Source organism: Ctenopharyngodon idella, chromosome 20 (assembly GCF_019924925.1).
Source record: "Ctenopharyngodon idella isolate HZGC_01 chromosome 20, HZGC01, whole genome shotgun sequence".
Classification (NCBI taxonomy): domain Eukaryota; kingdom Metazoa; phylum Chordata; class Actinopteri; order Cypriniformes; family Xenocyprididae; genus Ctenopharyngodon; species Ctenopharyngodon idella.
Genome location: NC_067239.1, coordinates 1,911,616 through 1,934,794, shown reverse-complemented (window position 1 = coordinate 1,934,794; position 23,179 = coordinate 1,911,616). Strand labels below are relative to the sequence as shown.

Sequence of the window (23,179 nt, the reverse complement as noted above, 5' to 3'; positions counted from 1 at the left end):
GGGATTGAGTTAGAGACTCCAAATTTGCTATAGATACAGATCAGACTGTCCTCTAACTGTGTGCTAAATTTCATAACTTTCCCGCAAGCGGTTCTATGGGCTGCCATAGACTCAAGAGCGGAAGAAGAAGAAGAAGAATTAAAAAGAACGCCTACAGATACAATACGTGCCTACGCACCTTCAGTGCTTGACCCCTAATAAGCTAAGCTAGCAGGCTAATTGGGTAGATGTATGCTATGCTAGTACATAAGCTAACTAAAAAAACAGTAAGAACGAGAAATGCTTGAATTCACAACCTATAGCTTCAGTTATATACTAGTATATGAACCATGTGATTTAAAAGACATTTATGGTCATTAATCATAACGTGATTTTGCAGGAATTATAATCAGGCGCTAAAAATACTACCCATTAAATCTGTTGAACCAATGGGATCACCCGGGGTCCTAAAGGAGATGCGATTCCTGGGGGGACTCGATTTCTCACCACACCGGACCACTGATTCGAAACAAAAGATTCGTAAAGGTTTCGAAGCTTCATGAAGCAGCTTAGAAATCGCCAGTTTTAAATAAGTATTAAAGGGATAGTTCACCCAAAAATGAAAATTCTGTCATCATTTACTTTCTTAGTACATATCTTATGGGGGGAATAGTACTTAAATTAGTGCCTCCTTGATCATTTATATTCATTGTGACAGGTAAGCCAAAGTTTGTCATTTCCAACATCAATAAACTCTTCACAAAGTTCTTCTTGTGACCTCCAGTAGCAAAACAAAAGCATTTAAAACAGTGCCTCCTTGATTATTATATTCATCGTGACAAAAGTTTTCAAATGTCTGAAACTATACAATACAGATCTGTTACTACTCAGTAAGTGATTCTTCTAAGGCAGCTATGGAGGACAGAAACTCATTTAATCTGCCTGTCCCGTGTCCTGTTCTGACAGCTCTCCTCGGAGCCATCTGGCTCTCCCAGCAGCACCAGCTGTTTGGGGCCAGGAAGACAACACCACCATCACGGCTTTCTCAACTGTAAGTCAATTATTAACCAAAGAAGACACAAAATCTATCTGAGCACTCGATAGGCAGGAGAACTAACACTCAATGCTCACTCAGCACTGCAGCCGTCGCTAAATGACATGCTATAGCCCATTAAAGATGAGCCGCGGGCCATGGAAACATAACAGAAGTAGCCAAAAAGCTCTAAGGGTGACTTGCTGGCATGTATAATCTCCCTGAGCTGTTGCAGCACATTTGTCCTGCTGAAATCCTTGAAAGTGGGAACGCTGACACACACAAAACTTGGGCCACAATAAAGCTGCAACTAGTATCGCTCTGTAACTTGAGGGATGGACCATACGTTCACCAGGCTGCTGAATGAATAATTGATCTGATTTTTAGTTGTTGATGCTCCAGGCCTTCACTTAGATTAGATTAAAGTAGGACATGTTTATGTTCAGAAAACTTTGCAAAGGTTATGACAATAAAGTGAAGCAAATAATGCAAAAGGGCCATAAGGGCTGATGGTAATTGGATTCTTACCGGTTTAGCCAAGAGCAGGTTGCAATGTGAAGAAAAAACAGCCCTTATTGTGTGTTTGGTGTGAGAGTGGCATTTTTAACAGCACATAATTTGACGTCTGGGCTGGTGCATGTGTCTGGATGATAGAGTGATCCGATTTGTGCACACATGAAATGCGATTACCAGAGACGCCGAGACTACTGTAACCGCATTTGTGTCTGCGCTAGACAAAAGATGCATGGCATTTCTCCAGACTGAAGGTGTCTGTGATGCAATGCTTAAGCTTTTGATGTTTTAAATCGAAAGAAATCTACTTAAATATGTTGTTTAGCATATTATTACTTTTTCCAGAAGCGTTTCGAACAGTTAGGTTGAAACAAAGATCCTCCCAGCAAACACAGAACGTTCCACTAACCAGTAAAAAAGTTCACACTAAGAACTATAACTAAATATTAGCATCCACACAAACTCACTATATCGTTCTGTTTATTATAAGCGCGCTCTGCAGTTTCGCCTCTTCAAAGCAGGATTGATTCTGATTGGCTGTCAATGTTTTTATGGTTCATCAGCTGAAAAGAATTGTTCTGACCTATTTATCTCTGTGACGTTATCGTTATAGTTGTGGTGTGAATGCTATTCCTATTCATTTAGAACTATATCTTTATCGTTATCTTTATAATTATCATCCTTAGTGTGAATGCTCCTTAAAGTCCACCTGCAGTCAATAATTTTATCCCTTAAAACTCATCTTTGATCACCAAAATGACATATTTAAAAATTTTTTCCTGTGAAAAAATGTCTTCATGCCTTAAAATAGCTTGAATGTAACTCTACGCCCTTGCCTCATTTAATATACACGGATCAATGAATATGCTAATTAGCCCCGCCTCCACTCACTCACACCAGCTCAGAGATCCACTCGGTCAACTTACTAAGGTAAACGCTGCACAATGATATCGCTCTTTACAACATCGGACACATGACGGTAATTAATATGATTAGCGTTTTGCTTGACTACGTTATCAAACAGCTAATAATGTGTTGCTAATGTTACACAAACCATGTTCACATTCGCCATGTCAGAGTCAGAAAGCTGCCTTCTAACAATCAGCGTCCGTACAAACGTGCAAGAACGTCAGTGGAGAAAAGCATATAGTTCATCATAACATCGCAATAAACATCATACACCCGCCATATTGCTAAATCTACACGATTTTTTATATCAACAGAAAAATATACCGGGATAACCTGGCTTCTCTCGAGACTCTCCTGCTAGTTCGCTGTTAATGATATGCTAAAACGCGCCGGCACTTTGATGTGACATTTGTGACGTCAGAGATACCAGCGATTTAAAACGTGTTTTTTTGGGGGGGGGGGTTTTTCACTTTTTTAAAGAGAAAATACTCAGCAATGGTGTTGATTTATGAATTTGCACAAGGTTTGTCTTAAAGCATATTAAAAACACCACACAGACATAAACAACATTAAAAACTTGAATTTTACCACATGGGGTCTTTAAAGGATTAGTCCACTTTCAAATAAAAATTTCCTGATAATTTACTCACCCCCTTGTCATCCAAGATTTCCATGTCCTTCTTTCTTTAGTCGTTTAATTAAGGTTTTTGATAAAAAATATTCCAGGATTTTTCTCCTTATATTGGACTTCAATTGGCCCCAAACGGTTGAAAGTCAAAATTACAGTTTCAGTGCAGCTTCAAGGGTCTTTTTAACAATCCCAGACAAGGAATAAGGGTCTTATCTAACGAAACGATTGGCCATTTTCTAAAAAAAACCCAAAAAATTATATACATTTTATCCACAGAAGCTCATCTTGAACTAGCTCTCTTCTTCTTCTTCTTCTTCTTCTTCTTCTCTATTATAATTCCGGCAGTGTAGACGCTGCTAAGTATTACTGCCCTCCACAGGTCAAAGTTTAAACTAATTGTTATATACTTGCACTAGCATATTGTATATGACAATCTAACACAACACTACAAACTTTGATTTGAAGCAAAAAATTATTTGAAAATCGGACAAAAATCCAAAGATACCAGACTGTGTACTTAACGATTTTAGTGAGGGAAAGAACTACAATCCCATGAAGCATTGCAAACAGCATAATTGAATTAAAAACGATGGAGAAACATAAAATTAAGTTTATTGCAAAATATGCATATATATACAAACATTTAAGTATTTTGAGAGCGAAGAGAGATCGTCTCGATTACGGCATTCACAGTCATGAGAGTGGGCGGAGCTAAAGGAGTTTTTGGCGTGTGTTGCTTTTTTCGACTCTCTGACTCTCTCTGTGTAATTTTCAGTACAGCATCATGGGTAATGTAGTTTTTCAACAGAAATTCTGCTGTTAAAGGGATAGTTCACCCAAAAATGAAAATTCTGTCCAAACATTTGATGGACCCTATCGACGTACATTGTATTTTTTCCATGCCATCAACTGTTTGGTTACCCATATTCTTCGAAATATTGTGTTTAGCAGAAGAAAGAAACTCATACAGGATTGCAACAACTTGAGGGTCAGTAAATGACAACAGAATTTTCATTTTTGGGTGAACTATCCCTTTAAACATGATTATTTTAAAAATAAGCTGAAATAATGCAGGTTGACCACTTCAACAGAAGCAAACACCATCGATTAACAGCCTCGTCGTTTTTTCTTTCGGCACCCGACTGTTTCCTAAGGCTGTGCTTTCACTGACACATTTGATAATCGAGCACATGGATGCCATGAACCACGACACTGAAGGAAAGCAAGTGAGACGGTCAGCCACAGATATCTGCTTAATGGTCTAGTTTACACTCAGAAGACTCATGAATACACAATCATGTTGAATCTCAGTGAATATAATGACTGCATTTCCATGATGAGATGATTAATTAAAACAGGAGCTCACACAATGACACACGGGCAGGACAGTTGCCCGTAGCAACGAGTAAATCAAATTCCTGGAATGATTCTGCACTAGCATTTTTATGCGTCACGTACAAATGGTTGAATATTAAATACAACAGACTTGAATGGTTTTTCCTTCTTCAACGTGCTGACAGCAGCTGAATAAAAGGCCTCTGATCTCTGCTCTGCCATTTAGTGTCTAAATAATGAGTGTTGGAAGAATCTGGGACATTACCTTCAGAGTATATAGGACATGAAACGGCAGAGAGGGAGGCAGAGGAATTGGGGAATAGAACCGATTCTATCATCCATAAGTGGAATATACACTTTAAACAATTCCATTTTTCTGCAGTAAAGTTCTTGTTTTGACTATATGAGTGATTGTAAAGAGTCTTCGTGTTCCATTCAGTTACTGCTAGTGTCTTCAGGTTTTCTTCTCATATCAAACATTGTTGATTGTGTTTAGAACCTTTATTTCTAAGAGTGAGAGAGATGGTTCAGTTACAGGCGCACTGTTGAGGAGAAATAACAGGAAGCTCTCAAAGTCTCCATGTTTAGTTTTGAGTTCTCAGACCCAGAGCTGTTTGAGCTGTTGAACATGCCATATCTTCATCAAATTTCTCTGCTCAGGACAACCACTGTGGTGTCAGACCAAGCTCCGTTGCTTAGCAACAAAAGTCATTGAGCATAAGACAGTCCTACAATGGGGGATGTTAGCATGTAAACATGAGCAGTCACAATAGCACACACTAAACTCTGAAAATCCTCAAATTATGGCTATAACAATATATAAAAAAAATTCTGAATGATTAAACATATATGAAAGCTTGTTTCTGCCACAGAATTAAAAAAAAGATAACTGCGACTTTTTTCTCGCAATTCTGACTTTTTTCTAGAAAATTCTGACTTTGTTCTCACCATTCTGACTTTTTCTCGCTATTCTGACTTTCACAATACTGACTTTTTTTTACCGCAATTTTGATTTTTTCACGCAATTCTGACTTTTTTTCTGCAATTTTGACTTTTTCTCGCAGTTCTGACATTTTTTGCAATTTTGTTTTTTCCCCCTGCAATTTTGACTTTTTTTCCTCACAAATTAGATTTTTTATTGCAATTCTGATTTTTCACATTTCTGACTTTTTTTTTCACAATTTTTACTTTTTTCTCACAATTTTTTTTTTTCCTCACTATTCTGACTTTCACAATTCTTTACTTTTTTCTCGAAATTTTGACTTTCTCGCAATTTTGACTTTTTTCTCGCTATTATGACTTTTTTTGCAATTTAAATTTTTTTTCCTGCAATTTTGACTTTTTTTCTCACAAATTAGATTTTTCTCGCAATTCTGACTCTTTTTTTTCCACAATTCTGACTTTTTTTTCTTCTCAGAATTGCATGATAAAAAGTCCCAATTGTGAGTTATAAAGTCCGAATCCAATGTTGATATGTTTGGTCATGGCGGAATAGATCTGCTACGCTGCTGTTATTGCTGTAATAACTATAATAATAACTATAGAGAATGATGTTGCAAACAGATTGAGTTAAGGACCTGTGATAGCCTGTGCCATCTAGAGTTTCAGGACAGAACTCTGTATTTACATCACAAGTTTTTCTTGTAGAGTAATATAAATTCAGAGTGATTTCTTACTGCAACTAAATCTTATGATTAAAACAGCTGAATAAAACAAAATAATTCTTTGAAAACCTCCATTCATCACTGTTCACAGTTTTTCCCCCAGTGTTCTCAGTCTGCAGAGGCCTGTAGTTACGAGTGTTATCACTCATATGCAAGACTGCACAAATGAAATTAATGAACAGAAAGCAAAGTCAGTCTTACAGTATGACTGAGAAGAAAGACAACATCTCCTGCCCCGAGGCGACAGGGGGAATATTCTTCCAAAACTGAATGAATTAATGACTTTCTGCTTGACTTACCAACCAGTGGGAACTAATACACACAAGCTGCCTTACCAACACAGCACATATATTTATACATACTGTATATGAGTGTTTCTTCATCTATGGGCATCTATATTTATTGAACAAAAAATAATTATTTTATTTATTAAAATAAACCAAAAATAATACAAACTTTGTTAAAGTGATTGTTTTGAACAAGTATTAAATTAAAAACATATTACTTTAGCTAAAGTATTTGTATCAATACTTTGTGCCTTTTGGCCCATGCTGGTTTTACCCATGTGTCTGTGGGGTAAAAGACCACCCTCACCACCTCATACATTTATAAGATTTTTAAACAAACAAACCACTTTTATGATTTATTTCACACAAAATCTGTTGCCCCATCAATGCTCAATAAAAACATATTTTTTCTGCAGTCATACACTATGGGTGTAGTGAAAAGCACATTTTCTGGGTGTGCCTTTTGCCCCGTTGTATATACACACACATATACAGTATAAAACTTTCATAAAAGTGTCTCAAGTTGAAACATATGCTGTCATAACATAATGAGCTGCACGAATTATACTTTACTGCTACAGATTTTGCCATTCTTCCTTCTCAACTTTTAATAAATGTTCACAACAAAGCATAAACATTTATCATACAGACATTTTCACCTCAAATCCTCATACATAAAAATGTGGATTATTTGCTTTTTTGATTTCAAAGTAATCCAAATGCAATACAAAATGTTTGAGTCTTATCAGCAGCAGAACAGACTTCCTGCGCTCAGGTTCTGTTTACACTGAACAGCATTGAGATTTAGTTTTAAGAAAATGTAAACATGTTAAGGGACTGTTTCTCTTCAGCTGTATCTGAAGCCAGACGCACTTGTGTCTGAACTGATCTGAATACAACCAACAATACATGAGATTTATAATGCGGACTGTATTTAACATAAGATCAAATACAGGTCAAAGTTCTCCCATCTTGTGACCCATTCTGTACTCTGTAAGTTTGAGTTATGGGTGCTTTCTCAGCACTTTTTATTTATTTATTTATTTTTTGTCCCGATAAGGGAGCGGGCAACATATCGGCTGTTGGTCACCTATATGCAAAGGTCATGTTTGAAACCATTAATCAAGGTCTGCTTTTCAGAGGGATGTTTTCTAGATAAGAGAGGGCAGGCGCAACACGACTCTTTTACAAAATGCATTTTAAGTGAGAGCACGTAGTTTCAAGAAAAATGATCCATATATTGACAGACCCATATGAGATGGTGAAATCATAGCTAAACATTTTATATCGCAGATGATTTGTCGTGATGCAGTATGTCACAATCTAAACCTTCATACTATTACAACATTGTGCTTCAGCTGCTGGTGTTAGATTCATTTATCTAATGGTCCAGATAACAGTTTAATCTAATTGTCCAGTGAATATTTAGACAGCATCAGCAGAAATATGTTCTGTAAGAGCTCAGTAATATAATAAACCTGTGTGGGTTTAATATGATGATGTCGACTGATGAGAAACCGGCTGGTGTGTGTCTCGGGCCTCAGCTGGTGTGTGTGCTGTAAGTGTGTCCCATGAGGGTTTGGCACTGCTGATTGGTGGGTTTTGGTTGGTTCAGAGCAGCTCTTCTGAACACCCTGCCTGCACTCACTAATGGCTGAGGTTAAAGGTCAAAGCACTGAAGACACTGCCAAAGGATAGACGAAGTGCATGCTGAAATGAACACTGCTCCCAGCATGCCTTCTGTTCTGACTGACTGAGGAGCATACAGTATATTTAGGGTCTGAATTTATGAACTAGATAGCACATTTCTTGTCAGACGGTTGACAGATTTTAAACAAGGACGTTTTAATCATAAAAATACTTGTTTGGGTTCTGATAGACACATGGCCAATGAAAAAAGCTTGAAAATATACTTAACATTGAAGATTGATACTTCATGACCTTTTCATTTATGAGAACTGATAAAAAAAACAAAAAAACTTAACTTAGTATTGTAACATGCTTCAAGTGTCCACCATAAGAAAGGTTACAAATATAAATATAAAAAAATATAAATATTTATATACATCCTGGCCACATTTGCCCATTGGCCTCTGTCCGTCATGGCCTCCTAATCATCCCCATTTGATTGGCTTCATCACTGTCTCCTCTCCACCAATAAGCTGGAGTGTGGTGGGCATTCTGGCGCAATATGGCCACCGTAGCATCATCCAGGTGGATGCTGCACATTGGTGGTGGTTGAAGAGATTCCCACTTCCATATGTAAAACGCTTTGAGTACCCAGAAAAGCGCTGTATAAATGTAAGGAATTATTATTATTATATACTCACATTTTCTGACAGGTGTTTAAACTGTAGAAATACTTATTTTTTAATAAATTTTTCTACAATGTTTTAGCTGGTATACTGACCCCAAATTTTTTTTAAAATAATAATTATATATTTTTTTTAAATAATTAATATTATATACATTATATTAATATACATTATATATGTATATATATATATATATATATATATATATATATATATACACACACACACACACTTTTTGCCATTAAGATGACTTGGAAAAAATGTCTCCCATTTAACCTGAATTCATATATATATATATGTGTGTGTGTGTGTGTGTGTGTGTGTGTGTGTGTGCGCGCAGTATATTTGGGTTTTGAAAGAAGTCTCTTATGATCAGCAAGACTGCATTTATTTGATTAAAAATTTAGTAAAAAAGTAAAATTGTGAAATATCATTAAATTTACAATAATTGTTTTCTTTTTGTATAGTAAAGCTGTAATTTATTCCTGTGATCAAAGCTGAATTTTCAGCATCATTACTCCAGTCTTCAGTGTCACATGATCCTTCAGAAATCATTCTGCTATGATAATTTGCTGCTCAAGAAAAATTTCTGAGTATTATCAATGTTGAAAACAGTTTTTGCTGCTTAATATTTTTTTGAAAATAGTGATACATTTTTTTCCCCCAGGATTTTTTGGGGAATAGACAGTGAAAACTTATCTTTTTATATCACTGGGGTCAATCTCAAGAGAACATGAGTGTTAAAAATAATTTGTTTATAAGACAGGGCAAATTATGGCACTGAAATGAAAGAGCAGAACACTAAACTGCATATTTCTAAATACTCCCTTTCAACGTGACGTGTAAATTACAACAAAAATAGTTTCGTAAAGAACGTCTTGCTTTATAGCTCCAATGCCAATCCCATGACGGCTATAATAAGTTATTAATATTTCTTATGCATGCATAAATATGGTTGAAAATCATAAAAGACAGCTCATGAATGTGATCAGCTCCTGTTTCAGGAGTCAGGAGCCGTCTGAATCCCACTGAGCCCGACTGCACAGATGAAAGACACCGAGAGCGTGTGCAGACAGACAGACAGACGATGAGAGAGTATCAGTGACAGGGTTCACAGGGGTAACGCCGGCAGCAGGGACGCCTAAAATAGAATAAAAGGCTGTTTTTTTTAACAAAAGAATATTTTTTTGGAAACCACAGGTACCTAAAATCAGCAGAGGAAAAGAGAGCTATCAGAGGAGCAGAAGGACAGAAACGGAATGAGAAACAGAAAGATAGACGGAACGAGTGTCAAATTTCCCTGATGCATGTCCAGGTTGTCAAATATGGATGACACGGATCTCTCTGTGGGAGGAAGTGACGGCTAATTCTCATGCGTTCAGTGTGCGCTTTACTCAACTCTTTCTCTACGTGACACTGCCTGTTTACACGCTGTTACAGCTGACTGTGGGAGAGAAATGATGCACATTTAAATTAGAGAAACAAAAGTTATATTAGCAAAAAAATAATTGAATAAGAATATAATGTTATCACTTATATTCAAACACATTCCATGACTCAACGGAGGGAAATATTTTTATATAACTAATATCAGTGCTTCTGTATGCCTTCAGAACCAGTGCAATCTAATGTATAATGCTGTTTAGATTTGGTGAACATAAGGAGAACAAAGAAAATCAATATTTGGGAGGACCTCATCATTGACCGCTCTCACAGAGATAAAGCAGGTTCAGACTAATGAAAAAACCAAAGCAACTTCAAAGAAAGACACGAAAGAACCACTAGTTATTTTTTTAGATGAATTTAGAGCAAAGGTGTGTGTGTTGTTTAATGTCATGAGGGGAAACTCACTGGATAAAAATATGCAAATTTATGCACTTATTATTTTATACACCATAAAATAATGTCACAACTCACATGTCGCAACTCGCATGTCGCAACTCACCCGCCATCTCCTCCTTTGGAGTTAGAAGCATCTGAGGTCGCTTCGTGACATTCACGTTCCTGGTGTGCTCAAACGTGTGGCCGACGAGCTCTCACGACCTGCGCTGCCGGGAGAGTGGCAACTCCACCCCAGGTGGTCCAGCTGATTTGGAGAGAGCTCGGAGAGGCTCAGGTAGACCTGTTTGCCTTGCCAGAAACCTCTCACTGCCAGCTGTTTTACTCCCTGTCTGAGGGAACACTCGGCACAGATGCAGTGGCGCACAGCTGGCCCCGGGGCCTTCACAAATATGCGTTTCCCCCAGTGAGCCTACTTGCACAGACCTTGTGCAAAGTCAGGGAGGACGAGGAGCAGGTCCTGCTAGTTGCACCCTATTGGCCCAACCGGACATGGTTCCCGGAACTCACGCTCCTCACGACAGCCCCTCCCTGGCGCATTCCTCTGAGGAAAGACCTTCTTCCTCAGAGATGGGGTACCCTTTGGCACCCGCGACCAGACCTCTGGAAACTCCATGTCTGGTCCCTGGACAGGATGCGGAGGTTCTATGTGACTTACCCCCTTGAGGTACTTAACACCATTATTTCGGCACATGCACTGTCTATGAGACGTGCTTACGCCTTGAAGTATAACCTGTTCGTCGAGTGGTGCTCTTCTCGACGAGACTTCTGTCTATGAAGACTTTGCTGCTGGTTGCATTAGCCTCCATCAAGAGGGTAGGGGACCTGCAGGCATTTTTGGTCGACGAATCGTGCCTAGAGTTCGGGCCGGGTGACAGCCACATGGTACTGAGACCCCAGCCTGGCTATGTGCCCAAGGTTCCTACCACTCCCTTCAGGGACCAGGTAGTGAGCCTGCAAGCGCTGCCCCCGGAGGAGGCAGACCCAGCCCTGGCTTTGCTCTGTCCCTATAAGGCAGACCCTGTTGAGTCCCCCGATTACCCTTCGGTAGCCAGACGTGGCGGAGCATCTGGCGCTGGCCTTTACTCCGTTGTATACTTGAGAACCGGGTTTAGGCTGGGTTCCATATGTGTGACCCTACGGGGATCCCATATGTGTTATTCCACGGTTGCTCCTTAACGAAGCCTGTGTCTTTCCCTCTGAGAGAACCCACCTCTCATCAGGTTGGAGTCACCCCAGTACTTCCATATGTAGTACAGCCCTACGGGGGTTAGACTATGTACTTCTCCACATAACTCCTTCGGGGAAGGATGTGGGCTTCCGCAGCGTTCCTTTCCCAGTGAAAGGGTACGCTTTCCCAGTGTTATCCAATAGTCTCACTGAATGGATTTTTGGGAACAGCAGTGATCGACACTCTCTGTGTTAGCCCTGTCCCACCGTCCTTTAGGCGAGGGGGTGCAGGAGGCTTGCACAGAGCACTGGAAGGGGGCAGCGCCTGTGGTGCTTTGGTAGGGATTCCTATTCGTTGGTCTGTCCGACGTACGTCGAACGTGACCGACTGAATAAGAACGTCTCGGTTACAAGGTAACCCTCATTCCCTGAAGGAGGGAACGGAGACGTACATCCCGTCGCCACAGTCGCTGTACCCTGCTGATGCTGCTGCCTAACCTGTTTGGCTCCTCAGCGAAACCCTGAAGATGCAACGCACCTGCTGCTCGTTAAATACCCATGCTGCGTGGCAGAGCAGCTGATGCATATAATTGCATGCCAATATGCATTGGCTCGTTTTAGTCACACTCGAAGTAGATTGGCCTCTCTAGCGAGATTCCTATTCGTCGGTCTGTCCGACGTACATCTCTGTTCCTTCCTTCAGGGAACGAGGGTTACCTATGTAACCGAGACGATGCCTAAACCTATTTGATTTTTAAAAAATATATAATTAATTTTTAAAAAATTATTTCATATCCACGTATTTATGTATTTCTGATCAGCATGTTTCTTTTAATTCGAGGAAATGAATATTTCTGAAATATCCATATATCACCATGCCAACACATCACAGTCCAAACATTTTAAATTACAGTGTCTATGTTACTCAAATTATGAGTTATCAATTACAATAGATTTATATCTAATTGTACACTGTAACATGAATGTGAAGCTGTATTGTAAAGTATGGGCCGGATTCCTTGTCAGGTTTTTGTGGATTGTGTCTTGAGTGTGGCCATACGCACATTGTGCATCAGTTTCTCTCTCCAAAATCCTTTTCTCTTATTTTATTTATAACCTGCAGGGAACAAACCACAGGGAGTCTCCATGCTCACAGACACTAAGGAGAAATAATGACAAAGACAGAAGGATTGAGACAGAGAGATAGGGAGAGAGAGACCTATTCTGAGGTCCTGAGGGATTGTGCTCTTATTTGCTAGTGATTTGAGAGATAAGTAACAAGAAAACAAATCAAAAGAAGAGGGGAAAACAGAGAGACTCGTTGTTATTTGGTTTGAAAAGAAGGCACAGGAAGCAGAATTTCTCTTTGCTGACAGTTGTGAGCACTGGCAGTTCAAACTGAATGCATTTATATTTGATCCAGGAAAAAAATAATTTCAAAGATACTGTCAAAATGTAATATTCACTTTAGAGCACATCAAAACAGCACAGTTCTTTGCTTTTCAAACTGACATCTAGATATTCACATCCAGAGCACTGAGACAACTGTTTGGCTGAACTTACTGCCTAACTGAGTGGAGCCAATAAAATAAGTCAGTTAACTAGCAATTAGAAATTGTGCACATTAATGATGGGTGCTTTCAAAACACTGTTCTGGGAAGCTTATGAACTTTCGCGAATCTTTTGTTTTGAACCAGTGGTTTGGAGCGTGTATCACACTACCAGGCAATTTAAGTAAACAAGGCTTTGTGAAATCATAACTGTTTCATAACGTTTAAAAATTCCAATGGTTAGCCAATAGGAGGCAATCTCAGTGAGCCCATGAATCACTGTCTATGGTTGCTTCTCAAACGGAAGGCTGTACACTACTGAGGGTGTGTTCTTCCTAGTCCAGTCCATCGGAGGCTTGTAGGCTAGAGTCCTCCTCAGCATTAACCTCTTGATGTTTACTGACCCTACCTCAGGCTTTGACGTCACTTTGTTTACCATGGTTTACATTTACTATATATAATACTGTCTAAAAATATTAGGAATGATAACAGTTCTAAGGGTTTAGTGTCAATCTACGGTGTCTGTTTTACGATAATGACACGAGTGCAAATGACAACACGCAAAATCAAAACGGGACTTCATACCTTTGTTATGAATTAGCAATCGCGAGAATCCAATCCGTTTCACTTGGGTAAAATGTCCATGACAAATGACCATTGAAAAACATCCAACATCGCTTTTTGTCCACAAAAGCGTTAAATCTGTGAAATATTGAAATATTGTCCATTGTTTACATCAGATTTTGCCTGAACGTTCTGCTCTCCATCATCGTTCTTCAATAAATTATGCAATCTGAGCACAGAGGGGAGGGTCTATGGTCGGGTAAATGTATGGGTTTTTTCAGATCTTTCAATCTAATGGACAGAATAAGCTTGTACGATTTACATATGAATGCACCCGGAGACGATGGAAAACATATGGAGAGTATCAGCTTTCATTTCTGCTCTGACAGCCTCAAGACCAGCCGAAAGCTGTGAGTGTGTGTTAGAAATCAGGAATGGTGAGAGAACATTGTGCTTGGTACATTTTTCATCTTCAAACCAAACTTGGGTCTTCAGCCAACAAAGTTTAGATCCCATCTGGAGAGCGCGCTTCCCATAATGTTTATTGTGTCAGTAGGTGGAGAGTAGGCATCTTTAGTGGCTGTTCAAACACATTCAACCACATGAGCGTTTACACTACGAAAGCAATTCGGTCGAATGCGCTTTCAACTACCTCTGAAAGAGGTCGGAAGTGGACAAGCTCAAAACATTTTATACCCTATTTACACCTGTATTTAGCATCGTCCACTTGTGGTCCAATCAACCAAAATGCATCTTAATAAAAAGGTGGAAACAGGGCCAAGGATGTGCAACGAAGGCTGGAACCTTCAAATTAAGACAACTGAACCAGCTAATGAAGATCTGCAAGAACATTTGATAATTAAATTGGTGATAATGTTTTCTTCCCTATTGTGACGCATATCCGAGTGAAACGGCTTCTCGAACAAGAACAAATGTAGGGCGGGGCTTGATTTCATCATGAATTGATAGGATGGTTGTTGTTTGCTATTGCTGTGATGTCATGTGAGTGACAGGTTGCCCCGCCCTCATGCCAGTAAGCACATCATCAGAGAAGTCATTACAAGTGAGAGAGGAAGATATTTTGATTAAAGATCATGAGGGCACATGAATTAAAAATAATGATATGCACAGATAAATCATTTATGATAAGTACTGTAATATTATAACATTAAAAAATAAGAATTAAATTTTGGTTTCATGGTGACTTTAACATAACTGAACATTAAACACTAACAAGTTCCCAATTTTCTCATCAAAAGCTCAAAAACATGTAAATACCACAAAATTTTTACTTAATGCTTTATGTAAAGCATGCTGGGAACAAAAAAATCCCTGCTAATTGCTACGTGCAATGCTACATCAACAGCACAAAAAGTATTCATATATACTCCCAACGCAAATGGAGTAAAGAAACTTGTTATACAAATTTCATTGGATTGCGCACGATTAAATTAGATTCAAGAATGTTATTTCATTTTAATTAAGTAAACTGAACAAGCAGCAAATTTATGTTAATTAAAACAATGCAGTATGAACATCTGTTTGTTTATTCAGGTCCTGATTCACAGGCGAGGTTGATTTTGTCACCTAGGGCAAAAGGTCTAGTGTCTTTTTCAAGAAACTTAAACCTTATTGTTGAACCTGAGCGGCCTGTGCTGAGACACAACTAAAGTCAGACAGTCTGCTGCGCTCGTTGTCAGTGTCTGAGGGAGATCACAATAACAATGTCTGAGAGTCACTGAGGCCAGAAGTAATAAAGGAGTGTGTCTATTTCTCTCTCTCTCTCGTTCCCTGTGTGCCTTCCAGCTCAGTACTGATTCCTCATTAAAGGAGAGGAAAGATCGTTTCAGTCTCGTCCATTGGTGGACACACTCTGAAATGAGCAGCAGGACATCCTTATCAAACAGCACCGCACACTCTTGATTTAGAAAAATGATTGTGTGTGTGTTTTTCACCCTGTTTGTATGAACGTCGGTGCTTATTGTTGTGGAAAAAGACTACAAAGCTTTCATTACAAGAGCTCCCATCTGAAAAATCTAACAACCACCTCACGTGCAGTCAAGAAGCACACAAAATATACCTTAACTCTTTACAGCCTAGAAAAACAAAGAATTCACAGAGAAAACAACTGCTTATCAGCGAACCTTCAACACAGAGATACACTTCAAACTCCCCTGCTACCAGCAGAAATACATGAAACTTGAACTTTGCACAGATTCATACTTATTCCAACAATATTCAAGCATGTAGCAAGACAAAATCAATATATGTGTGAAATATCAATATAAATGTCAGATAAAATTAATGTAAAGAGTATGCTATATGATACTAGCTTTATACTAAATGATTAAAAAAGTATAGACCTATATGAATGATAAAACGTAAAGAATGTTAAAGAAACAACATACAAAGAACCCTCTACTTTAGCAACAGAACATAATACAAGACCATAAATCAAAAAATGAGAAAAGTATAACAATAAATAATACAAATTCTACTTTTTCACAGGAAACATCCTTAAAATGAACTCGCATGCACACTTTGCTCATTGATTCAGTGTTGTATAGAATCATTTTCCTCACACTATAAGGGTATTTTTCATATGCATATACAGTATGTACACTATACCGTTCAAAAGTTTGGGGTCAGTAAGATTTTTTTTTTTTTTAATAAATTAAAACTTTTATTTAGCATGGATGCATTGAATTAATCAAAAGTGATAGTAAAGACATTTATAATGTAAGATTTCTATCTCAAATAAATGCTGTTTTTTTTTTTTTTTTAACTTTCTATTTATCAAAGAATCCTGAAAAAATGTATCACAGTTTCCACAAAAATATGAAGCAGCACAACTGTTAGTGAACACTTCCCTGTCCTGGTCACAGCATGATAAATTTGCTGACATCCTTCCTGTAATCGGTTCATCCAAAGCCATGTTTGCTTTACCTCAACATGGATTGACACAACAGTCCTTTCAGCTCTTTCAGCTGACGTATTGATTTATGATTAAACAGTAAAGTATTAACAGCCAGTGCATTATTATTTTTTAAATAAATTGTTTTCTTTATGTTTACATGAGATCAACAGGGAAGTTGCCTATCATCAAACCTGTTATTTCCCAACCAGGGGTTATTACTAAGGAAATTGCACACGCTTGTAGTGTGTAAAAACCGGGAAGGGCGTCTAACACTTACAGCAACTAATGTGACCTTTGGAGCTGTCAAAGTTATTTTAACGACACAATGAGAATTGATAGTGACTGTGTGCATCTCCTGACTTTAAACACACCAAAAATTACAGCATCTTCAGGAGCCCAATCCTGATATTTTAGCTTGAACTTTCTCTTTTTGCAACATAAAACATGAAATTTCACTTTTAATGAGCGTCAGTGAAAACTTTGACCTTCATCAAGTCAAATACACACTTGAGACACATCACCACCGTCCCATGAATATTCATCGCGGCAGCACAAAAACAGTTCATTATTCACTTGTTTGTGTGCTGTACCAGAATCTGCTCCCCTTTGAGTTCGAAATATTTAATTCATTTCACTGTTGTTTTGTATAGAAGCACAAAAAGCTGAATTTCCAGCATCATTACTCCAGTCTTCAGTGTCTAATGATCCTTCAGAAATCATTCTAATATGCTGATTTGCTGCTCAAGAAAGAGTTATTGTTAGAGGTCAAGCACCTGAAGCTGTGTAGGCACCTATTGTAATCGTTGGCCTCTATCTAGGCACACAGATAGAGGACAGTCCCAACATTAACTACAGCAAATTTGGTGTCTCTAGATCAAACTCTCTAGCGCCACCACTTGTTCAAACTTTCACTCATGTTTACGTTAATCACTTTTGAACCATAAGGGTTAGAAACAAAATTAACTTTTCCCGCCAAATTTCCCCATCAAAAAACCTACATTTTCGAACTCTGCCTACCTAGACAGTTGCTCCAATTTTTATGAAACGCAAATCAGATCATCTTCAGACTATGCTGGCAAAAAGTTATCAAAAGCTTTTCGATAAACCCAACCATTTGCGAATAACGTGCAAACAATTTCGAAGAGCATACAAAATTGGACGCAAGGCTGTATCTCTGCAACGCTTTAGCATATTCTGACCAACCTTGGTACATGTCATCACAAGCATGACCTGAGGCTACATGCTACATTTCGGCACAGCGCCACCTACTGGTCTGGAGATAACAAAAATTGCTATTTTTGCTTATAACTTCTGAACGGTTTGGCCAAAAATTGTTAGATTCAGGGCAGCATGCCAAGTCGATTGATATCCAATTTTACCATATCAGCCATTTTGGGCGTCGACCATTTTGCATTTGTAACAAAATGCTGTATTTTTTGAACTCATTAGCATATCATTACAAAACTCGGTATGGGTCATCAGCATGATGCCCTGAAGGAGCCTGAGATGTTTCGAGACAGTGCCACCTAGTGGTGAGATCAAATATTCATATGCTCATAACTTTTGATGTGGTTTATTTATTTTCATGGGAGTCATCTCCTTAGATTTCTGAATCCTTGCCGAGTCCAACGATACCTAACATGATAGGTTTCACCTTTTGGTTTGCGCAACGTTGCAATTTAGTGTTAAAACAACATTCGCGAATATCTTTGAAACTGTTAGTCCGATCGAGATGAAACCACGATAGGACATTCAGAAACATAGGTTGTTGGCTAAATGTTAAAGCCCAAATGCCAAAATTTTGATAGTAAGTCGCAAAAAAATGCAATCAAAGTCGTGCATGGGTCATTTTTTATGTACATGTCTATAACTCCTAAACGAAATGAGACATTTTCACCAAATTTGACACTTATTTATGGGCACACTTAAAAGTTGGTGGTGCTATAACTGAACAAAATATGAAATTACCACTAACTACAATAAAGTATATGAAATAAAATGCTATATTTCTCTAGTCCTTTGTGAGAAATAATGGCAGTAGACCAACAAGCAAATTTAGTCCTCAAGCAACAATTAAACCTTGTCCACTTGCTCGCTCTGTCTCTGAAATACAGAGACAGACAGCCATTACAGATCAAATCATTAAAATTTAATTCGGGGAGGGCACATCTAAATTCCCAAGACACAGTTGTTGACTTTAATAATTAATTTTGCTAATTTTCTTGGGTTTTTAGCAAATATACATTCTCTCAGCAGCAAGAGACAGACGGCTTTCCTCCAGCTGTATTCCTGGAACACAGTTCAAGTGGGAATGGAGATGTTTCCTCCCCAGAGTGCCTCATGAACTTCAGAATGACAGCGTATTGAGCCTCAGGCTCCTGCCTGTCACCGCCGATGTGACACGGGCTGTCTCATAAAACCACTGCCCTCTTTACCACACAAGAGCACTCGATTCTTCCTCTGACAGAACAAAAGCTGACAGGACCGGCCAACTGATTCAGTCATTAAAACATAAATGGGTGAAGTGTGACTTGGAGTCAGTGAAAGTGTGAAAGTTAGAAGTGTGATTTATTTTGTACAGTGTGGTCAGATGTCTCTCTGAGCCTGACCAAGTTTCAACACATTTCATAAAGCCAGTCAACCTTGAACAGTTCAGTGGTTACATCTACTATTCGATCTAATTGGATTTTCTTATACACATGGGAAAAAGAGAGAAACAGATATTTTACAATAACCAGACTGGGTAACAGTATCCGATAATATGCAATGATGGAATATTTATAATAGTACAATTTATAATAATATGTAGCACACAAGTGAATATCTCACACTATGCAGAGACAAATAAAAGCAATATGGACTGTTAAGCAATAACCAAAACCATTTTTTTCAGTAAAAGGACAAATGTTCAGGTAGTTTCATGTGGAACAGAGGCAGTGTTATGGTAGCATCGCGTGAACAGCAGCACTGATGCAGTAAATGTAAACAGATGAACGCAGGCTACTCACTCTCATGTTTGGACGTTCCCCATGTGTGCCGCGGAACTCCGGGACTTTTGATTATTGCTCTCCCGGCGGATTTTAGCGCATCCATGCTGGAGGAGGTGTGTGCAGAGCCGGCGCAGAGCTCTTCTTTGGTGCCGACTGTGGGAACGGGGAAAGTAGAGTAACATGCAGCGAGTAATGGAGCGAGTGGACACGAGCAGCCTATAGACACCCCACACAGTCCTGTATCTGTACAGTAACATTAACCCTTCACTGCCCGTCTGACAGATCCACGAGCTGTTCCCTTCACATCCGCTGACGATTCATGACTATAATGAAGTGTGAAAAACAACCGTGCAAAACTTGGAGCGAACCATATAATTATTCATCCGGTTCATTACGTGAAGTGTCGCTGTGACCGATGTTAACAAAGAAAAGCTAATAAAACTTTTAGGCGATATCATTTTATTCATTTTAATCAAATGCATCTCAATAAATTAGAATATCATGAAAAAGTTTTTTTTTTCTTTCTGTAATTTAATTCAAAAAGTAAAACTTAAATATATTCTAGATTTATTAGACATAAAGTAAAATATTTCCAGACTTTTTTTGTTTTCATTTTGATGATTACAGCTTGCTGCTCATCAAAATCAAAAAAATCAGTATCTCAAATTATTAGAATTTAATTTCAAGTTCTATTAAATTACCATTCTCAGGGTATAAATACTGGGTTTAGGTCAGTAATCCCAACAGCAGTCATGGGGAAGTCTGCTGACTTGACAGTTGTCCAGAAGACGATCATCAAGACCCTCTACAATGAGGGTAAGCCACAGAGGGTCACTGCTGAAAGAGCTGGCTGTTCGCAGAGTGCTGTGCCAAAGCATATTCATGGAAAGTTGACTGAAAGGAAAAAGTGTGGTTGGAAAAGGTGTACAAGTGAAAGGAATGACTGCAGGCTTGAGAAGATTGTCAGGCAAAGCCTATTGAAGAGCTTAGGAGAGCTTCAAAAGGAGTGGACTGAAACTGGAGTCAGTGCATCAAGAGCCACCACACCCAGACGTCTTCAGGAAATGGGCTACAACTGTCACAACAAGCCACTTCTGAACCAAAGACAACGTCAGAAGCGTCTTACCTGGGCTAAGGAGAAAAAGAACTGGACTGTTGCTCAGTGGTCCGAAGTCCAAAAAGTCCAAAGTGGTCCAAAGTAAATTTTGCATTTCATTTGGAAATCAAGGTCCCAGAGTCTGGAGGAAGAGAGGAGAGACACAGAAACCATGTTGCTTGAAGTCCAGTGTGAAGTTTCCACAGTCAGTGATGATTTGGGCTGCCATGTCATCTGCTGGTGTTGGTCCACTGTGTCTTCTGAAGTCCACAGTTAACGCTTTTTGACAAGCTTTATGGAGATGCTGATTTCATTTTGGCACCTGCCCACAATAGAGAATCTATAGTCAAGAGGAAGATGAGAGACACCAGACCCAACAATGCAGATGAGCTGAAGGCCACTATCAAAGCAACCTGGGCTTCATTACACCTGAGCAGTGCCACAGACTGATCGCCTCCATGCCACGCCACATTGATGCAGTAATTCAGGCAAAAGGAGGCCCGACCAAGTATTGAGTGCATAGAAATGAACATACTTTTCAGAAGCCTGACATTTCTGTTTAAAATATCCTGTTTTTTATTGATCTTATGAAGTATTCTAATTTATTGAGACAGTGAATTGGTGGGTTTTTGTTAAATGTGAGCCAAAATCATCACAGTTAAAAGAACCAAAAACTTAAAGTACTTCAGTCTGTGTGCATTGAATTTCCACAATTTGAGTTGAATTACTGAAATAAATGAACTTTTCCACGACATTCTAATTTATTGAGATGCACCTGTATTTGAACTTGAAGTGTCCCCTATGTTAGGCTATGTGTCAACCCTGTTAACATCATAATTAAAATGAGAGTATAATTCCATAAACACTAATAAATAAAAAACTCATAATAACATCATATTTTCAGGATGTGAACTCATACTTTCAGGAAGTAAATGTTTTATATTTTTAGTGACTTTATCTTATGTTTTGTTTGGTTTGTCAGTAGGGGGCGATCAACTCTGTTACCATGAATTTGTACAGTAAAGGACTTTTCACTAGCTATTGAAAACTGGACATTTGTTGATATATGATTAATGGACAGTTTCAGTAATAATCCTCCGACAAAATTTTACAATCATTTTATTAATTTTAAACAAATTACATACGTTTTTGTACTGGTTTATTTTTCCTATTTATAATTCCACATAATAGCCAATATTTTATTTTAAAATATTTTAATAAAATATTTGTATTTGAAGTTTTGTCCCCATGTGCGTTGTGCGTCAACCCTGTAAGAATTAACATGATGTATAATTTAAAGAACATTTAATAGGCTAATCTTTTTAAGAACTTTTTTTTTTTTTTACTATAAAGAATATTTTGTGCAATGGAGAGGTTTCATGCATCTTAATGGTTCTTCATGGAACCATAAGAACATGTTGAGAGTTGAGAAAGAAATAATATATATAATCATAAAAACAACCAGAATTTACAATTGTTAACAACAGCTTACATTATTTTTCATGAAATAACTATGTAACCCTAACGCCCTGACCCGTCGAGGCATGGACTCCTCTAGACCCCTGAAGGTGTGCTGTGGTATCTGACACCAAGATGTTAGCAGCAGATCCTTTAAGTCCTGTAAGTTGCGAGGTGGAGTCTCCATGGATCGGACTTGTTTGTTCAGCACATCCCACAGATGCTCCATGGGATTGAGATCTGGGGAATTTGGAGGCCAAGTCAACACCTCAAACACGTTGTTGTGCTCCTCAAACCATTCCTGAACCATTTTTGCTTTGTGGCAGGAGCATTATCCTGCTGAAAGAGGCCACAGCCACCAGAGAATACCGTTTCCATGAAAGGGTGTACATGGTCTGCAACAATGCTTAGGTAGGTGGTACGTGTCAAAGTAACATCCACATGGATGACAGGATCCAAGGTTTCCCAGCAGAACATCGCCCAAAGCATCACACTGCCTCCGCCGGCTTGCCTTCTTCCCATAGTGCATCCTGGTGCCATGTGTTCCCCAGGTAAGAGACGCACACGCACCCGGCCATCCACATGACGTAAAAGAAAATGTGATTCATCAGACCAGGCCACCTTCTTCCATTGCTCCGTGGTCCAGTTCTGATGCTCACGTGTCCACTGTTGGCTCTTTCGGCGGTGGACAGGGGTCAGCATGGACACCCTGACTGGTCAGCAGCTATGCAGCTCCATACGCAACAAACTGATGCACTGTGTATTCTGACACCTTTCTATCAGAACCAGCATTAACTTCTTGAGCAATTTGAGCTACAGTAGCTCGTCTGTTGGATCGGACCACACGGGCCAGCCTTCTCTCTTGGCCGCCCATGACCCTGTCGCCGGTTCACCACTGTTCCTTCCTTGGAGCACTTTTGATAGATACT

General features: G+C 38.8%; 1 protein-coding gene and 1 long non-coding RNA gene across 5 annotated transcripts in view; one reads left to right on the top strand and one right to left on the bottom strand.

The window, feature by feature from the left end:
• si:dkey-71h2.2 (low density lipoprotein receptor adapter protein 1) overlaps positions 1 to 20,024 on the bottom strand; it is a 40,640-nt gene extending 20,616 nt beyond the window's left edge. For 2 of the 4 annotated variants that reach the window (XM_051875015.1, XM_051875014.1), the window contains exon 1: positions 19,715 to 20,024. In XM_051875015.1, coding sequence (XP_051730975.1) covers positions 19,715 to 19,799 — 85 coding nt within the window. In that variant the 5' untranslated portion in view covers positions 19,800 to 20,024. Of the gene's footprint in view, positions 1 to 3,084; positions 3,370 to 19,714 lie in introns of those variants that run through there. The other 2 variants (XM_051875016.1, XM_051875018.1) reach the window with 2 other exon arrangements.
• LOC127502251 (uncharacterized) overlaps positions 1 to 23,179 on the top strand; it is a 114,072-nt gene that overhangs the window by 23,280 nt on the left and 67,613 nt on the right. The gene's annotated exons all lie outside the window — the stretch shown is intronic.